At 53.7% G+C, this 19575-nt stretch overlaps 4 protein-coding genes across 4 annotated transcripts; 2 read left to right on the top strand and 2 right to left on the bottom strand.

Moving 5' to 3' along the window:
• Positions 1–1231: 1231 nt before the first annotated feature.
• Positions 1232–5109, top strand: V2A60_009346 (uncharacterized protein; the record flags this gene model as incomplete). Its single annotated transcript, XM_083260612.1, has 2 exons — positions 1232–1571; positions 1697–5109. The coding sequence occupies 2 exons, from the start codon at positions 1232–1234 to the stop codon at positions 5107–5109; spliced, it is 3753 nt and encodes a 1250-aa protein (XP_083116738.1).
• Positions 5110–5388: 279 nt separating this feature from the next.
• On the bottom strand, positions 5389–7617 carry V2A60_009345 (uncharacterized protein; the record flags this gene model as incomplete). The annotated part of the gene is made up of 2 exons (XM_083260611.1): positions 5389–5915; positions 6936–7617. 2 exons carry the CDS (start codon positions 7615–7617, stop codon positions 5389–5391), a joined length of 1209 nt encoding a protein of 402 aa, XP_083116737.1.
• A 5464-nt stretch (positions 7618–13081) lies between these two features.
• Positions 13082–13966, top strand: V2A60_009344 (uncharacterized protein; the record flags this gene model as incomplete). Its single annotated transcript, XM_083260610.1, has 1 exon — positions 13082–13966. One exon carries the CDS (start codon positions 13082–13084, stop codon positions 13964–13966), a length of 885 nt encoding a protein of 294 aa, XP_083116736.1.
• A 1775-nt stretch (positions 13967–15741) lies between these two features.
• V2A60_009343 (uncharacterized protein) lies at positions 15742–15975 on the bottom strand (the record flags this gene model as incomplete). Its single annotated transcript, XM_083260609.1, has 1 exon — positions 15742–15975. The coding sequence occupies one exon, from the start codon at positions 15973–15975 to the stop codon at positions 15742–15744; it is 234 nt and encodes a 77-aa protein (XP_083116735.1).
• Between the last annotated feature and the right edge of the window lie 3600 nt (positions 15976–19575).

The raw sequence follows: 19575 nt of genomic DNA, 5'->3' as shown, positions 1-19575 counted from the left end.
ATGGGGTGGAGGAGGAGAGGGGCGGCGCTTAACAAAAGTTGGGCGGTTAGCAACGACGTTACAAAGTCCAACACGACAAAAACCGTGTATACCTGCATGCATAGAGAGCGAGACACACAAACACACACATGCACACATGCACATAGACACACCTCCTGGACAGGGTTTACCTTACCGGGCTGCGGGGCCATCAGTAGGCTGCCTGGCATCTGGGTATCCCCTTGCCGCTCATTGCATCTTGATGACTGGATACGCCCTTGTCCCAAGCGCTTTTATCCTTGCCTCTCTTCTTGATTTTATTTATTTTATTATTTATTTTTCCTCTCCCCACACAAACCACGATCATCTCTCCTCTCTGTCCCCGTCCAACTCCACACACCCAGACACGCACACGCACACAGATATGCTGCTCCTGTCTTTTTTTTTTCTCTTGTGTTCTACCCTTTTCCGGGGCTCTGGCGGCAAGCATGCAAGTCGATAGGCTGAAACGAGGGCGGCCAGACAAATGGCTCTCGGAGGGGGATCGATGGGCTCTAGGTCAATGAGGGAATCGAGACCTAAGAATATGCCGTCGTGCCCTCGAGATCGGTCCTCTCTCTCTCTCTCTCTCTCTCTCTCTGTTTCTTTTTTTCCCTCTTCTATTTCCTGTATACCCTTTTTTTTTCTTCTCATTGCTCATTTACATTTTGCGGATTTTGTTCTGGAAACATTTCCTTTGTTTCTTTGTTTCTATTCTTTTGGCCCCCGCCTTCTCTGTTTGATATAGAACTACTTTCTTTCTTTCTTCCTTCATTCCCGTTTTAGTGCGACGTTTCCATTGTCTTCCGAACCTTGGTATATACAACTCTTATACATATACTCGAAAAGCGTCTTTGGTGCACAGACGAGTACACCCGAAAGCCCTCGCCCGTCAGTCCGGGCTGCTCAAACAACAGGACCCCCCCGCCCCCTTCGCCGGGTTGTTACTCAAAAGAAGCATACTGGAAGAAATCACACACCACATACAGTACACAAGAGACAAAAAAGAAAGAGAAGAAGAGGAGGGGGTTGAAATGCGCCTAGAGCAACAGGCCATGTACTGACCCTTCCACAACCTCCAGTACGCGCCTTTGCCCTTTTTGTTTTTCTTCTTATTTTTTTATTCATTCACACTTTGACGCCCTCGACGAAAATAGCTGACGTTCAAGTGTCATCAGATCCCTTTCTCCCCCCATTCGCCGCATCGCTTAGAATGGCCAGGAAGCGCCATGACTTGATACCTCTCACCATTGTCACTCTTTTATCGCAATTCTTCTTCTTTACCCAGACCGCCTCGGCCTCGGCCTCGGCCGACGACATACCCTCGCGCCTCCGCGATGAAATTGCCGCCTTCGTCCCCGCCTGCGCCCACCAGTGCATGGTCTCGTTCCTCGCCGTCAACTACGCTCGCGGCGACGATTCGGACAGGAACATCTCCCTCGACTTTGTCTGCGCCAACCGCGGCCGCTCCGGCTACACCGTCAGCGAGGGAGCTCTGCAGTGCCTCACCGGCGAGAGGACCGTTGGCTACTGCACCGACGACGAGTCGGGAGGTGTGTTTATCTATCCTGTTTTTTGTTCTTTTTTTCAAACTTGATTCGATTTGTTTTTTTCAGCAAAAAAAAAAAAAAGCGCAAGGTGCCGAGGAGCAACTGGACTAACTCATGATTTGATACAGATGACGCCTTTCGCAAGGCAAACCAGATTTGCAGCGGCAAGAAGACCGTCGCCAAGGCCAAGGGCGGCGCCATCACCGGGACGTTAAAGTACGCCTCCCAGAGCGGCATCCTGACCTTTGCGCCCATCACCACCTCCGAGTCGCCGCCGCTGCCGATCCCCACGCCGACAGAGACGGCCGTCATCAACCCCTCATATTCCTATACCGACACCACGTTAATCACAGACACGCCGAGGAAAACCGCGACGGCGACGAGCACAGAAGCCACCTCAGCCCTCACCGCGTCGCACTCCTCGCAGACGACGACGACCGCGGCTACCGCCACGCCGACGCAGGATGCCGCCGTTGATGGCCCGCAGCCCCTCTCCAAGGGCCAGATTGCCGGCATCTCCATTGGCGCCGTGTGCCTCGCCGCCGGGGTCGTCCTTGGCGTCGTCCTCCTCACCCGCTTTCTGCTGCGCCGCCGCCGTCGCCACAACAGCGTCTCGAGCTTCGGAGGCGTCCATGACGGACCTGGCGGCGGGCCGTACGCGCCGGCGCGCGATACCTGGGGCTACGGCTTCGACAAGTCGCTCCTCTCCCACTCCAAGGCAAACTCTCACGGCAGCGACAGCCGCAGCTCGTGGGCCACGAGGGAGATGCCGGGCATGTCGCGCTATCCCGCGATGGCGACGACGCCGGGCAGTGGCGGCGGAGGCGGCGGCGCCCACCGTCCGAACAAGCAGCCACAGAAGCCGCACCAGCCGTACAACCGCGAGAGCTGGCGACCGAGCGCCATCGGCCTCGCCATCTCCCCGTCCAAGGTGCCCGGCAGCACGCCCGGACACACGCCGACCAGGCCCCGGCCGCTTTCCAAGCTGCTGCCTGCCAAGCCCGACATGCAGGCGTTGCCGCCCAGGACCACCTCGTTGACGCCGCCGCGACCGCCGCGACCTTCATACCAAGAAGCCCGCGGGGATCCAGTCACGCAGCAATATCAGCAGCAACAACAACAACAACAACAACAGCAGCAGCAACAGTCTCAGTTTTTACATCCTATAGCTGCCCAGTTTATGCGTCCTACTGCTGCTCCTGCCGTCGCCGCCGCCACCACCACCACCACCGCCAACAATAGCAACAACCAGCAGCCGCCGTCGCTGCGTCTCGTCATCCCCGATACGAAGCTCCAGACGACGCTGCAGCCCGCACCTCCCGTCGTCGTCGCCGCCGCGGCCCAAAACACCAAGAGCGGCGGCGGCGGCGCTGATGGCCGCGACAGCGCGCTCACCGAGTTTGAAGAGGACGACCTCCGTCGCTCGTCGACGACGTCGGCCTCGGCCGCCGGCCAGATATGGTGTCCGCCGTCCGCGGGCCCCAACTCCGCCGCCGCCGTCGCGGCCGGCAGCCTGGCGGCGGCGCCCTACTACGTCGCCGACGGCCTCGGCAACTGGGTCCTCGGGGATCCCAAGAGCCCGCTGAGCGCCGCCCCGCGCATCGCCACCGCGCGCTCGGGCATCGTCACCACGGCCGTCGAGACGCAGATCCCGCCGCCGCGCCGCTCTCCCCGCCACCCGCCCGCGGCGGAGGAGGAGCAAGAGGAGAAGCAGCAGCAGCAGCAGCAGCAGCGGCAGAAGGAGCACAGCATCGCGCAGACGCAGGATACGACGCGCGGCGAAAAGCAGGAGACGCGGCCGTCGACCGCGGAGCCCAAGACGCCGCGGATGCGCTCCATCATGCGCACGCCCAAGACGATGCCCTCGCCGCTCTTCTCCAGGCAGCCAAACCCGCGATCCGTCTCGCAGCCGCTGCCCAGCAGCCGCTACTCCTACATCGGCAACAACAATGCCGATAATAATAATAATAACAACGCATCCAGTGGCCGATCGCTCACGGCGCGCCCGGCCCAAGAACGAGTGACGTCCGCCGACAGCGGCATCACCACGTTTAGCATCTCCTCCGCCGTCTCGGACGACAACCCCCTCTCGCCGCCGCTCCCCACTCCGGGCCGTCCCAAGACGCTCTCGCCCGTCGTGGAATCGCCTCGCGGCCGCACCGCGCCCGCCATCACTTCAGCCGCGCCCGCCATGACCTCCGCCGCGCCCGTTGCCGCCGCCACCGCCGCTGACACGGGAGACAGCAGCAATGCCGGCCAAAACACCTCCTCCTCCCCCTCCTCCTCCTCCACCGCGGCCGGCGGCAAGCTCGTCCCCGGGCCTCCCGGCACGATGGCCGTCGCGGAAAGCGGCAGTACTACCAGCGGCGGTGTCAGCCCCGTCTCGTACCCGCGCATTCCAGGCCGCAGCACGCCGGCGCCGAGCGGCCGCGCCGCCCTCCCGAGCGTGGCGCCGGTGCACGTGGCGCTCCTCGGCAGCCTGTCGGACACCGGCCGACCGAACCGGATGCCCCCCGGCGCTGCGGCGTCGTACGCGAGAACGACGTCGTCGCCGCATCAGCCGCCGTACCTCCCCTATGGCGGCCCGTCGGAGCCAGTCCAGTATTCGCGCGGCCGCGGCCGCGGTGGAATGGCTCGAGGCCGCGGCGGCTCCGCGATGATGCGACGACCGCCGCCCCCCCCACAGGGCATCGGCAGAGGCACGCCGTCCCTTCGCCCGCCATCTGCTGCGCAGCACCAGCCGAGGACCGGCTCGCCCACGATGCGCATCGTCGAGCCGTCGCCCGAACCGCAGGCGCAGGCGCAGGCGCAGACGACGGCGGCAGCGGCGACCCCGCCCCGCGACGACCGATCTTTGCTGCCGTCGTCGTCGTCGGCGCCGTCGTCGACCCAGCCACGCCGGCGTCCACCAAGCCACCTCCCGCACCCGTTCCCCATGTATCCCGTCTCCCGCCCACGCGCACCCCGGCCTGCCCCCGCTACTGCCACTCCCGCTCCTGCCCCCGCTCCTGCTGCTGGCCCTCCGGCTCCGCACGAGCCCACGATACCCACCATCGAGGTCAACCGCGACAGCCTCAGCCGGTACCCGGGGCACCCTATGCCGATGCCGCGTCCGTACAAATCGCAGGACCGGCACGACGCCTGGCGGCCGCGCCCTCGCCCGCCGCAGCACCCGTCCGCGCCCTCCTCGTACGAGCCGGCCGCGCAGGATAACAGCAGCCGGGAGGCGCTCGCAACGCCACCGTCGCCGTCATCGTCGTCGGCGGCGTCGCTGCTGGCCAAGCGCCTGGGGACGACACGCGCGGCCGACATGGCGCTGGCGCCTCCCGAGGACAGAGGTCGGGCTCGCTGGCGACAACAACAGCAGCAGCAGCAGCAGCAGCCGCAGCCGATACAAAGCGGCGAGGCAAAGATGTTGAGCGCAGGTCAAGGCCAGAGTTCCGAGCATCTCACCACGCCGGAGCTGCCAAACACACCGACCTGGTTACCGCGACTGACGCCGACGCGTCGAGGCACGGACCTGGTGTTGAATGTAGGCTGAGCGTCGACTGTCAGCGGCAGAAATAATAAAGGACGAAAAAAAAGGGGAGGAGGAGGTTCTAATACAGTAAAGTAATGTACGATTAAAGAACTTGTGGTTTCGAATTGAGATAGTTGGTTCGCTTTGAAAGCGTCGTCATGATATTTAGCGCTCATAGCGCATTTCCTTGTCAGGATGAGATACTATATACTTATAGACAGTCTTTTACTTATACAGGCATCGAGAACTTCAATTCAGGATCAAAAATATACTAGTAAAGTCTTAGGTGGCTACGGATGTCTATGTTCGGCGATTGCGTCCTAATTCCTCATCTATCATCGTCGTCTCCATCGGATCTTCACGCTCACCACCATGCCAATTTCTGCCTGGAGTACTGAGGTTGCTCATGCTATACCCGTCAAAATCCGGATCATTTCCAGTCCCGCTGCTTTCATCTGATCGATATGTACGTTTGCCTTTTTTCTTTCCACTGCCAATATGCAAATTTCGCCTCAAGTCACTCATCTGATCATCCAGCGCCCCCAGTCCGTGGCCCAAAGCACCACGATTCAAGTGGGCGCCAGCATCGATAAGACGATTCTTCTTCCGAATTTCCTGCCAACGAGTCATGCTTCCAAGTTCGAGAATGTTCATCCTGCGCGTCTTTCCAATTGGGTTGCCAATCATGATAGGACGCCACGCCTGCTCCTCTTCTATCATGGCTTGCGGGTCATTCGGCATTGACGCTCGACGGATGGTAGATTTCCGTCTTGCTTCCACCACTCGGTCCATCTCGTCAAACTTGGATCGTGGGATGATTTGGATCTCTACAAAGCGAACAAGAACGAGAAGCAAGAGTATTGTCAGCACAAATAAAATGCCTGCAACGACGCCAGTCGCGACTTGCTGCCCCAGGGTTCTTGTGACATGCCCGCCGAGTGCAGTAGATCCTGCAGCCAAAATGAAAGCAAATGTGTGGATTAGCGCAAAGCCGGCAGTTACTCGAGGAAAGGAGGAGTAATTCGTTCGCTTTGGGTTCCTCGCTGAAGAGCCACGTTGTCGGCCAGTCATCCCGGGGCTAAGATCGGAGCAGTCGAATGTTTCCATGATAAGACCATTACATTCAGATAGAGCTAGGCAAGAGAGAAAACCGACTCCAAGTGAGAATACTGTTGGCAGGCTAATGTGCATAGGCGGGCCAGTTGAAACAGCCGCGTAGCAAATGCCGGCTAATGGGAGTAACAGCGAAAAGACCGTTCGGCGCACCATGTGAGATGAACAAACAACGCGCTTGTCTAGGGTAGCTTTGTTGGTGTTGAGTTGTGCGAAACGAGACCGAGAGAATAGGTTCGCTTTCTGGAACGGGATGGCCAAGAGTGCGCCTAGTGCCATGCTGGCAACCAGTAGACCAACTGCAGGAGACCGGAATCTGTAAAATTTCGAGGCCAGAGAACCCAGAAGGACAATGATCAAGACAACCTGGCAGTAGATCCAAGAAGAATAGATTGCCATTACTAGGAAACCGGGTTGTCGAAGCATCTCCATGGATAGAACGATGCCATGATACACCTCTTCTCCCCACCACCGTGGCCCAGTCTTGGCCCTGTGCATCATGATTTCACCGCGCGCTACACGGCGGGAAATGTCAGGTCCCGTTCGAACTTCCGCAACAGATCGTCTGTAAGCGGAACGACGGACTTCTGGACAAACGACGTTGAGAAATAGCACGAAAGCAATTAGGATGATGCTGACGTAAAAACCCCAAGTAGGCGTATACTTGTCAATAATGGACGCACCAACTAGAAAGCCTACTCCGAGGGAGCCAATCCAACACCATGTCCAAATACCGAGCCAAACGCCCATACCACCTCCGTGCCGCCGTGCGTCGTAGTGATCAACCACTTCCTGGTGAGGGTTTACACTCATTAGAGACGCACCAAAGAGATCAGTGAGGATGGAATGAAAGTTCATGCTGGCTAATCCCAGTGAAACGCCCATGAGCGTCCTTGAAGCAAGAAGAAGAGACCTCCATTCAAACGAATCCACCAGTCTCTGGGACGTCACCGCCAAAGCTTGAGGAAACAGAAGTGGCATCGCAAGAACGAGACCAGTAAGAATGTAGGGCTTTCTACCATGAAGCAGCGGCAACGGCCACAGGAGAAAAGTTGGAATGGCCATACCAAGAAAGCAGCCAGTGTTTCCGTGGACAACAACGTGCGACGGATCAATGACGTAGTATTGAATGGATGGTACCAGTCCAGCATAAATCCCGAGAATAACACCAATTAAAGCGGTGCTGATACAGGCGACGGAAGCGACAAAGCGCTTGCGAGTTGTCGACCAGTCCCTTGCAATGGGCTGCCGTCGATGGGATCGCGCCAAGTTGAACCTTTGACCTGCTTGTAGACTGACGTGGGAGCGCCGTCGTAAACTGATACCGCGATCAGAGGGCATTTGGCGCCCCGCAATATCACGATCTGGTAGTTGTTCGTCGCCCACTTGAGAGCCGTTTTGTGGTTCTGCATTCATCGTTGTTTGGTACCGGGCTGTATAAGCTCGCTGGCCGCCTGGAGGACCTCTCGGAACGACTGATCCATGTAATTGTGGATGCACAGAAAAAGATTGATTACCGTCTTCTCCCATTGCAGCGCCTGGAAGGTGAAAAGTAACATGCCGCTGTGCCTGGGAATGATCTTCGGATCTTGGCCCGACTCTGCCATCCGGGTACTTCTGCACTACCTCGCGAGACTGGGATCTGTTGTCTACTACAGTAAATGCACTTGAATTCTTGAAAGCGTACTCGGGCAAAGAACCGTTGCCTGTCTCCTCCGATTGAGTATTGTGACTGCAGCAAGACGCATCGCAGTCAGAGCTGGCCAGCTCGTCGCCACTCTGCAATGAACCAGTCGATTCGGATGAAAGGTTCTGAGGGAAATCAACAGCCTGGGAAGCTATTGAGACTGCTTCAGTTACTAGTCTCTCCAGGTCGCTCACGGCGCGACGAAACAAAAACCCATCAAAGCGCGAGTCCGATCTCGTGGAATACTTGGAGAACCCAGTAACTTTCCGTGCCAACTTAATATCAGCCAAAGACGGATCCTCTAAGGTGTTGACAGCTTTAAATCGAAGACCAAATCTTGCTGGGCGCTTGGTAAGTTTTGTTGTGTAGGATTCGGGATACCACAGCATCTCGCGGAGCCATTTCGAGGCTCTAGTGTAGTCGAGGAGCGAACCAACCGAATAGCTGCGCCTAAGGGCGGTTTTCGGTAAAAGAGCAATTTCTGAATTGATCCCATTCACATCATCTGAGTGGCTATGTGTCATGTTTAACAAAGATGGTTTATGTCGTACAGGGCGAGTTGGAACAGGGGCAAACAGATCAGAGCGCTGTCTCTCTTCTATTGGAAATGTTACACAAGCCGAGAGGCTATGTCGTGCATCTGTAAGAGCATATTAGATGGGAAAATAGGTAAACGCAGATTTGGAATACCTTCTATATGCTGCCAGGGAAGCTCTTTTTGACTGGGCGACGGCATCTGCACAACCAGGTGATGATGGCCCGGGTGTGACTCGACTGTGGTGAAGGATGCGACGCTGCAAGATTTTCCGTTGAGCAGCCGAAGAGGATCGCTTGAGTCTGGCGCCTCATACAGAGGAACTGCGAAGACGCTGTTGGCTGAAAATTGATACAAATTTGAGGTGTTGGTGTCTGAAGCTGGAGTCTGAAGCTGGCGAGAAATGGAGCCATCCTGCTAGGGAGCTGTGATTGAACTCTCACGAAGTCTCTCTCGAGCGGCTGGAATCGATTTTGAAAATGAGAATTCTGCTAATAAACGAATTAATAAGAAGCTTTCGGAAGGAACGCCCTCGAGTAATACCATTCTTGCCGCCTTTGGTCTCGTACGGTTGAGGAAGATGGGTAGTATTTAGGCAATACGGGTTCTCCTTTGCGGCATCGTTGACGATGATACTCCATTCAGACGCTGTTGAAGATCTTCGAGGCGAAACAGCATTTCGTCCAGTTTTGTCGCTGAGTAGCATGAGAGGCTCGTTTTCGGCATCACCGAGTTTCCTAGTCATTCTGCCGCGTATGTTCAGTCGGTGGCCGCGGCGGCGAAGATGTTTTTTGGCATTCACTGCGAGGCATTCATGAGATCTGGCTTGAGTGACGGGACGTGAAATCGAGACTGATGGACGATTGCTTGGAGCGGGCGTAATGTCGAAGCTTCCGACATCCGATTCGGAGTCGGTGGATCGATGAGCATCAGCCGGCCAGGCCTCTGTGTGCGTGTAGAGAGCGGACAACATGTCTCCTCGACAGCAGTATAAGACGAGCAATGCAATGTAAATGCAGAAACCATACTTTAAGCCAATAGATGGTGCATATCGAGGTGGCCGTAAACGAGCTATGCGACGATGGGCCGTGGAAGCTTGGTAGGGTTTGACGGCCTAGATGTTTGCTGTGTGCGCAGGTGTGCCGGAGGGAAACGACGTGCAAGAGGGGAAGAACGGAAATGTTTAAAAAACGAAAGAATAAATACCGATAGGAATTTGAAGCAGCAGAGTAGGATAAGGGATGAAGATGGAGTATTCGATGCTGGAGACGCGATGTGCTGCGTTTGCAGGTTGCATTTTATACCTACCTAAGGTATCCAGGTAAGGTAGGTAGGTACGTATAAGCTGGGTGCCCCGTAAACGTAAACAGGTCAAGATCGACTTCCCCTAATGGCGGATGAGCGCAAGCCAACGGCCTCGGCACGACAGCGACCACGAAGACAGTGTCGAAACAAAAGAAATTGAGTCAACAGAAGAGAATAAAAAACAACAGCAAACACTGCTTGGTTCTGCCGTCTATTGTCTCGTGGTGATGAAAGCATTGCCGCCAAACTGACGGGAGTCAAGCTTTGGAGAGCAATTTGGATCGATCCATCATTGGAAAAGCCAGCCCAAGAGATCTTTCGTTCTACCCTCAAAACTTCCACTCGAGATGCGCTCTGAAAGTCAACCGAGATTTTTGCATCTTGTTCGTAGTTGATGTCGTCAACGTCTCCCGCCGAAGCTTTAGATTTTGCAGATCAAAGTAAAAAGTCCAGTCAAAGCCGATTCCAAGGCCTCGCGGGTGGAGATAGGTGTCTCTATTCTAAGAACCTCATCTGCTAAAGAGATTGGTCGCGGAAATTTTTCAACAGGTCTCTGAAGATTCTGACATAACTTTTCGTCACGTAGGCCCAAAATCTGGCATAGATACCCGTAACCCAGGCTGCTGTGCGCCCAGTCTTGTCACACCTGAGGTACTCCATACCCACTACGAAGCCCTGGGGCTTGAAAGTCCTCTTAGCAGATTCTGTACACGCTGCCTCTTTCCGCCTCCACCCATAGCATCAGAGAGGAGTCGTTTTCGTTGGCTGTTCTCACCCTAATAAGGCCAATCCGGCTGAGACTTCCGGGTCGCCGCGGCGGGGTTTCCGCACCGAACAATGAAACAGCTCTCAATGGATGGCTCAAAAGAAAGTACAGAATGTGTCGCCAGCATGCCTTGATGACAAACTCATCGAGAGTCAGGGCCTCGTCATTAGCCAGCTGTTGCAGCGCCTCTAATCCCTCGTTGATGCGAGACATTTCGAAATTCCGATCAAAGGGGTGGCAAGATGGATGTTGCGATACTTGAAAAGGGGTTTAATTAATGAAAGGTCAAGAAAATATGTGCTAGAAATAAAGCTGAAAAGCAAAAGATGTGAGGGTGAATCAAGTAAAGGGCACTTGAAGAGGGGCCTTGTTGGCTGCATGTAACGCAACGGTGCTCGTACCGTTTTGACTTCTTTGCCCAAACGCTTACAGGTAACTCTGAGAAGAAATGAGTGGAGACTACTGGTATGTCCCTCGCTGCAAAATGTGATATTTCTCTTTCTCTTCTCTATTAGCATGGTCACATCCGCACCCTTGCGGTTGTACACCTCTCACGACAGGCTGGTGGTGGCTTGAGGGGGCACTTTTAGAAGGCGTTGTACTATGTGATAAATGTGATTACATAGATAAAAAAAAGAAAACAAGCCAATTAGGTTACCGGCTCATTTGTCGATTTCATCCCTTGCTTAGCTATGTCCAGGGGTGCGCTCGTCCTTGTTTTCGACCGGACTTCGTACAAGCACTGAATGGCTCTCGTGTTGCTTTGTAGAAACCGGTGCGGAATATCAAAGCGTGTTCCGATTTTGAAAGGAGTGATTCATGAGAACTTTTGGGGCTAAAGGCAGTACATTATATGGCCTCGTTAGGCACCACATTTGTTGCAACGGTAACATGGCAGAAGAGCTTCCCGGTCAAAGTCTCTTGTATCGATCAACACTGGTTTGGAACCTACCCCTACTGCTGCCCGACGTGGTGCTGTCACACAGCCACTAACTCCCAAAAGGTATCTTACTCCAGCCAGGGCATTGCAGGTTTTGGCAACAGGAACATGAATGAAATAATGGTATGTTCATTTTGGCACGCTGGATTCTCACTGCTATAGACATTACTGCCAGTGGTACTGCTGAGGATGGCATAAGCGCGGCGTCAGGCCGACGGTTCTTCTAACTTTTCTCTCCCTCCTTGATGGTGGTAATCTGCCCGCATAGTGTACAATTAACAAGTGATTGTTCCACACACACACACACAAAAAACCCCCCCCCCCAATAGCTTTGCAATATCCTCTTCATTGCCCGCGTGCTTCGAGGTACATTTCCCTCTCGCCGTTGGCCCCAGCTGCTAGCAAGATTAGCCAACGTTTCTGCTCGTTGACCACATCTCAACTCCTCGACTGCCAAAACGTCATCGGCGCTAGCTAACATTGGCGGCGTGGCTGTCTCGCGCCTAGTCCCAAAGAACGGTTCGGCCCGAGGCCGGTACGCGTTTTCTGTTTTCCGTCGCTCCTCAAAAATAGGTCGCTGAGCTCGAGATTCCCTTTGCCGAATGGATGTGGGAAGGCTGATGATGATCTACTCTGTCTCGGGAAGGGTGGCGCTGATGAAGACGCGCATACAAAGCTGGTCGTGTTGTAGCTAGATAGCATTCCTCAGTGTGACAGCAATTTGTAGTTGTAGACTGCGAAAAGATGACAAGTCGCCAGGAGATATCCGCTATAGAGTATCGCTTTGAATTGAATGAATAATGCATTGTGTGTGACGGTGGGTTTCGGCTGCGAGCGGAGTATAGTCCATAGCTCGCAGAGCTAACAACAGTTTCTGCGACGGGCTCAGGTCTTTTTTTCTTCATGGTCTTGTGTCCTTTGAGCTCATGAGGGCGACTGAGATGAAGTGATGAGCACATATGGAAAATGAAGGTCTGGTTGTGTCCATCTATCTGTACAAGGAAATTCATTGTGCGACAGGTGCAACGCTGGTATTGATGCATGCAGAACGGTGTCAAAGGACACGTTTGAAACCCAAGTTACTGAATATATGTTTGACTGAATGTGACACTCGCCCAAGAGAAGTACGTCCGTCTCTAGCTTAAGGGTGGTTGTTCAGGAACCGCGTACGTAACAGGACCACTTCCACAGGAGGTTGCTGGCAGCAACGGCAATGTACTCACTCCTGTGTGCAACGGCTGCGCTCTCCTTTTCGATGACTCTTATCTATTTTGAGTTTTGAAAACGATTTGAAATGATCGTGTTTGCTAATATCGCACTCTGTTGCGTTTTGCTCCCGCTTGTCGCAGCCACACCGCGAAACCTTCATGCTCCTCGTCTTGATTGTGTACTTTCCCTCCTTTCATGATCGATGCACTTGTACGACTTGTTTCGAGCACAAATACTCTATGTTATCAATACCAGTGATTCATCTATTCCGGCATCTTCAACTGGCGCGCACTGTCCTTTCCTGGTACATTTAAATAGCACACGTCCCTACCATTGCAGTCGTCTCTCTCAATTCATCATCCTCTTCTGCCGCCAGAAGCAAAACAACAAAAAAGAAATAACAGAAAAGTCAGAATACAGAAATTCAAATTCAACACCATGCCTCAGAAGATTGACCTAACGAAGCCGGAAGAGAAACAGCTGGTTCTTTCCGCCAACAATGATCTTTCCAAAACGGCAGATCTCTGGCAGTACGTCTTCGACAAGCATCTGTTCCCCAACGACGCGTTTCTTGTCGAGCTGCCTGGATCACCCCCAGCTGGCTCATCAAGAGACGAGAAAGACTCCTACGGGCAGCTGTTGGCCGGAATCCAGAACCGGTACTCACTTGACTGCTCTCCGCCCATCTTCTGGGCCATGCCGCGCGAGAAGGATGTGGTCGTCGCTGGTAACAGCCAATCCCCCAGTCTCGATATGAGAGAGTTCGAGACGGGGGCGATGGTGCAAGTCAAAGAGATTATGAAAGCGGTCGGAATGAACGGTGCGTGGCTGCTGACCACGGCCGGGCAGTTCGTGCGCATCTGGGGCGTGGCCAACGACCCGGCGCTGTTCGTGCCCATCTTTCCCTCTCGCGGACCGGTCAACAGCCTCATCGGGTATGCGGACCTGCGTTTCGACTCCGTGCACCTTGCGGGAATGGTGGAGCTCATTCAGCAGGCCGCGCCGGACATGGCGCAGCGGGTGTGCGACGTCGGCCTGGGAAGGGCCGTCGACATATACGTGGAGGAGAAGAAGGCGACCAAGATCGAATTGGACAGCGTCTCGGGCGACTCCATGACTTTTGTCGTGCCCAAAGACCTGGAGATAATGGAGACCCCAACACAGGATTGGTTTCCGGGGTGGCTGGTGGCCGACAACGGCGACTGCAAGCGCTGCTTCCACTATCAGCCGCCGCTGCCCGAGATGCCCTGCGGCAACGAGCGGGCCTGGTACTATACCGAGAGGGACTTGTCGCCCTGGCAGTGGAGAAGTTTTGACGTTTAGGATCAAACCACCCAGGCAACCAGACTACATCTGGAAAGCGAGAGTTATCTGCCATACAGTCCGGCTCTCACTTGGCATCTCAGTCTGTTGAGCACTGATCCATACGTGTACCAAACCATGGAGCCGAAAGAATAACACTAAGCTTATGCTTGTTTTAAGTGTCATTATTAGGCTAGGAAGAAGGAATGTTCTGGAGTTTATAGAGATTACAAAATAGAAAAGTGAGCGCCGAAAATGATTGCTCTGCCCCCCCCTTCTCCAATGTGAACATGTAGTTATAGGCTGCCTGCGTAACATGTGAGAGTTGGTTGCGGCGTTGCAGCAGCGGTAAGTAACTGAGTAAATGAATCTTCGAGTTTCTTTATTTTTCTTTCCTGTTTTTTTTTTTTTTTGATATCAACGATTCTCACCTAAGATGCTTGTTTTCTTCTTCTTTGAGTTGTCGGGCGCGCGACCTTGGAAAGCCCCACCCGCGTAGTTGGATCGCCCTTGCAGCCTCGCCTGGCGTTGCGATTTTTTTTTTGGCCCTTCCCATGTCTTGAGACCCCAGACATTTCCCGGAGGCTTGTTCGGGCGGCGGCGGAGGCGGCGGGCGGCATTGGTTCTACGCCGGTGCCCACACTCGGTCCCCACTTCAACATGGTCGCCCGATTAGGCAACCTTGCTGGCAACCTCACTCACTCACACACACACTAGGTAGTTAACTTATTATCAGTATGTAGCTACGCTCGGTGGCCTGAGTCACACACCGTCCATCCATGCCACCAACTAGTTAGTCGTTTACTTTATCGTTTAGTCTCTCTGAAGCACATAGTAAGTGGTATTCGAATCGAGATTCAGTTTAAACACGGAATACTACTTAATTCATGTAAAGTCGAGTTTCAGAATGTTCAGCTTCGGTAACTATTCTCAGCCTCATCGTTCAGCACATCAGGTGGTGGAGGGGTGCCCGAGAGCTGTGAGCAGTGGTCACGCGAACATGCCCCGTCTACGAATGCGAAGACATGCGGTTTTGGGGATGAACAAAATGATCTGATTATTGGTTCAAAATGATCTAGAAAAGAGCGTATCCAGCACCCTTTTGTAGGTCTGGCACAGCCAAACCGGACGCTGCAGCCAGTGCAGCGTAGCAAACGAGGAAAACAAAAAGTGAAAGAGTAAAATGTCGAAAACAAAAAGAAGAATCAATGCTTCCTGTGCGTATATCCGTATATCCGTGCCATTGCAATATCCTGAGAACCTGAGAAGAGTACGCCGCGATGTAAAAGGTGATTCGGCCGTGAGCGGGTGGAACGAGATGAGATGCGTTGTGAGGCGTCGCGCATTGCTTGCCTGAACGAAATGGTATATATGTGCTTTTCATTGAAAGAGGGGAAAGTCGAGAAGAAACGTCATGAGAGTGGCAAAAGATGCTCGCTGCAAGTGGATATCAAGGCGACTGAGTCTGCTCAACCTGAAAAAGTGCGTTCAAGTCGTCTGACGCGAGGACCGTAGCATGCTTTGTCGTTGCAACTAGGTGGTGTACAAGTGCGTTTTTTTTTCTGTCGGTGTGGAGAGACGTGAGACCAGAAGAAAGAGAAAAGGAAGAGGATGAACCGGGGAATTGCTAGACAAGGAGGAAATCGTCATAAATTCGTCGCGTGTCTTGCCGCAGCAAGCTGTGCGGTCAGTCGGGAAGGATTCGTCGAGTAGAGGAAGAGGATCCAGTCGTGGAGACGAAACGGGTTCAAGCACCCTGACGGGCGGCAGCAGCCAACCGCCAGGGACAGCACGTTTCACTTGTAGCCTCTAGAGCTGGAGCGATAGCTGCTGTAGCCCGAGTCGGAGTATGTGTAGTGGTTCGCGGCGGCTGTCTGGCGCGGGGCGTGGGCGACGCAGGCGTAGCCGACCGAGATGATGCGCTTCTCGACGCTGTGGCCGCGGCGACCGTACGAGGCGCAACGGTCGACGGCGTGTTGGTAGTAAAGGCAGCGGCAAGCCGAGTACACTTCAACAAGTTGGTAGCACATGGTGACGGTTGCGTATTGGCTTGTGGTCTTTGCTCTTCTAGTCTAGCAACTGTAATGCGGCGGCGCGAGGGGCCCTTGTGCCTGGACAGGTCTCAGAACCTAGGTCTGCCGCAGGATGGCAGCAATGTTGTGTAGCCAGCAATTAATATCCAACGAGCCTTTAAAGTGTAGACAATGAGACGTCGGCTTGTTGTAGACCTCTGTGGGTTCTCTCTGGGCGTGCTCGGGAAATTCACATCCAGTGTAAGAGGGAGCGGCGTGAGGTCTCGAGATGTTTCACAGAAAGGGTGAGAAGGAGGAAACTGAACAAAGTTTATAGATGCGAGGATAGAAAACAAATATAAAAGAGTAAAGAAAGAGAGACAGGGAAACAAAGTGAAAGAAAGGTTTTTATCTTTGTATTGAGAACGAAAGACGAGAGGGTCATGTAGCGAGTGATGTAGGCAGAGACAGGCAGAAGAGGGCCGCAACAGCCCGGAAGAGGCAGGGACTTGTAGCCTTATAGCTGGGATGGGCCGGGGTGGTCGCCTGTAGCCTAGAGGTACCGGGGCAGTGGACAGCGGGAACCCCCAAGAAAACCCACCTACACACCACCACCATGATGACAAGCGACAGGAAATGAAATGTGTGTCTGGTCGTAGAATGAAATAAAAATAATAAGATGCAAAAAAAAAAAAAAAAAAAAAAAGTCTACGATGCATGGGGGCTGGGGGCGGCGGGAGATGGAGTCGGACAAGGGAAAAAAAAAGCGGACATGGGACGACTACACGTGTTGTGAGCGGATGAATGAGGAGGGGAACAAGGCTGGTGCGGATAGAATAAATTGGAAAGCTATCGTGATGGGGAAAAGGAAAAAAATAAAAGTCGCCATGAATAATGGAGCGGTTTCGTAATTGGGTAGTACGGATTAGAAAACTCATAATTCGAGAAGGGATTGCAGGTGTTGATGCCGTAGCAAAGGGCGAAGAAGGGGGTCTGCGTGACCGGTGACTAACAAAGACTGACGCCGAAGCGCAGCAGCGGCACAGCAAGAAGAAGCCATATTCGGGTGATGACTTTCGTTTCCAATTTTTTTTATTCTTTTCCAATGTGTCCAGGTGTCCCTCGCTTATTTTTTTCTCCCCCCTTATCTAAATTGGCCACGTACAAGGTAGGTAGCGCAGGCTGAGGTGGTGGGCGCAGCCACAGTCAGTCCCTTTGGTCCATGAAGCCTAGAGAAAGAAAGAGACAGAGAGTACTCTGTAGCGAGGGAAAAAAAAGCACAGTGAGGGAAGCAGGCGGAGCCAGTCCCCCCCCAAGACAACCAAAAAAAGAGTCATCCACATTGCTGTGCTGTGATGTGCTCAGTCAATCAGTGTACGTGCGGGTGGGCGGGCGACGGGCGTCACTTTCCACTCTTTTTAGTCGCTCCCGAACCCCGATTTTTGGGGGTTTTAGGGGGGGGGGGGGGAGCCCGAATTGGGAAACAGGGAAGAGCCAACTACAAGGTACCGGCAGGGCTGAATTCAAGTGTGGGACAGGCGGACAGGCGCGGGCAGGGAGAATGGAGATGGCATGTAATAGTACGTAGTTGATACTCGATACCCCAAGTCGAGCACCAAGCTGATTTGTGAGGAATACAACTGCCATTTTTTTACCCGGCTAGCTTGTGTTTAACTCTACGCTGATCCGTACTGAGGACTGACTAGAAGATACGTTTGACCTGCGGCATGTATGCTGACTGGGTTGATGCACGTTATACCAACGGGCAGCGGACATGGGACGTCAGATGAAGGAGGATGGAGCTGGCGGACAATCCAACACTGGGTTGTTTTCTTACGCATGTACGGATAATAACAGATTACAAGAAAAAAAAAAACAATTGCAAGAAAGATTGGACAGGGTGAATAACAAGGCTGTCGCGCGGACATTGGACCTAGGGAGGGTTGCAGTGTGCGGTTGCTGCGGAGTTTGGCAACAAAGACATTTTGATGATTGATGAAAGCATTCTTAATTTGGGTACCTAGGTACCTGGTCATAGTCAAGGTCCCTGTATACTTGGTAACTACCCGTGCGTCATGTGTGCATTGATTGCGTTGTACCTGCTTGTAGACGCCTCCGAGCCTCCAACGGGTTGCATTATAAACCGTCGCAGTGTATTTGTAAAGTTGCATTTCTCAGCGGATGACGGGCAGCCCTACTTGGTCCGTACCTTGCTCTGTAATTCAGCGTACCACAGTGAACCGGGGGGGGGGGGCTGTCGATTACCTGCAGGGCATCGAGTCACTGTATACCAGTACCAGTACACGCTGCCACGAGTGCCACGCCGTCGCCGTCGCCGTTGTCGTCATAGCATCAGCAGACGGCTCTTTTCTCATCTTCATTTCTGTTTCTTGTGAGTCTACATGGCACATGATGCCATTTTTTTAATGTGATTCTTTTTTCCACCATCCATATTATTCCTCACTTTTGTGCTGCGCAAATGGCAGGCCCGCAGCAAAACAGTCATCTGGACGTCGCTTATTATGAGCCACAGCACAGACAAACCTCGGCCCCAGCCAAGTGCCAAGTACCAGGGCTACCACAATAAGAGCCAGGGTACTCCGTACATCTGCAGCCACCACAGGCATCCATTCCAGGCATCCATCTTTCCAACCATCCATCACCACCAGCTCCCCAGGCTTCCAGGCAGCCTCGCCCGTTTGACCATCAAACCGTCACCTTGCATCGCCAACCCCGGCATCCCCCTTTCCCCCACCTTCCACAATCAACTCCATGATTATTCGACTCGACGACCCTGCGACAGGCCTGTGTTCCTCGGATTGACTCATCACCATAATCGCTTCATAATCGACATCATCAATCGGCAGATGTACCGGATTGACCGCTCCTCCTGACCTACTGACGTAGACCCAATATACCAGCACCCTCACAGCCTCCTCGGAAACTCCACAACAGCCTCGCACCACCGCTCCGCCTAGCCTATAACCTTCCTAGTCATATTACAGTCTGTGTGCTTAATAACAAAAAAACAAGAAAAATAGTCCGTCGAGGAACTCGGGAGTTTTGGCAAGGAAAGCTTTTTGTCTTGCCCGGTGCAGACGTCACTCACTTCGTCCTCTCCTCGGTTTGACATCAATTCTTCAGCATCAGGCAAACGCATTTTATACGACACCCGAGACAATATTTAGATACGAGCGCCAAAAGCCTCGACTTCATCTTGGCGCCTGGCCGCCATTCGTCGTAGCCCGAGTAGATGACGACAAGCCTGTCGTATGCCGTTTGTTAGCCTGCCACGCACCGTGCTAGCAGCGGCCAACCCTGTCTCGACCAGCAGGCTCACTAACGTCGACTAGCTGCCGACGTATGACATTACAAGAGGCCAAGTCGCTGTTCGGCGAACAGTAAATTTAGCAACAAGCCTACTACTACGCCCATGCCATGACCAAATCGGGATCATGGCGACGTGGGTCGATGCTCACTAGACTCATCACGATGTCTACTGCCCCGAACGAGCGGGAGATTGACCTCGCTGCCCTGATTTGGCTTGGCCTTATCCAAGGCGCATGGACACCAAAATGCAATCAGCATCCTGTATACTTTGACCAGCAATTCCTCTAA

This window comes from Cordyceps javanica, chromosome 6 (genome assembly GCF_051103115.1).
Source record: "Cordyceps javanica chromosome 6, complete sequence".
NCBI classification, from domain to species: Eukaryota; Fungi; Ascomycota; class Sordariomycetes; order Hypocreales; family Cordycipitaceae; genus Cordyceps; species Cordyceps javanica.
This window is presented reverse-complemented; position numbering and strand designations above follow the sequence as displayed.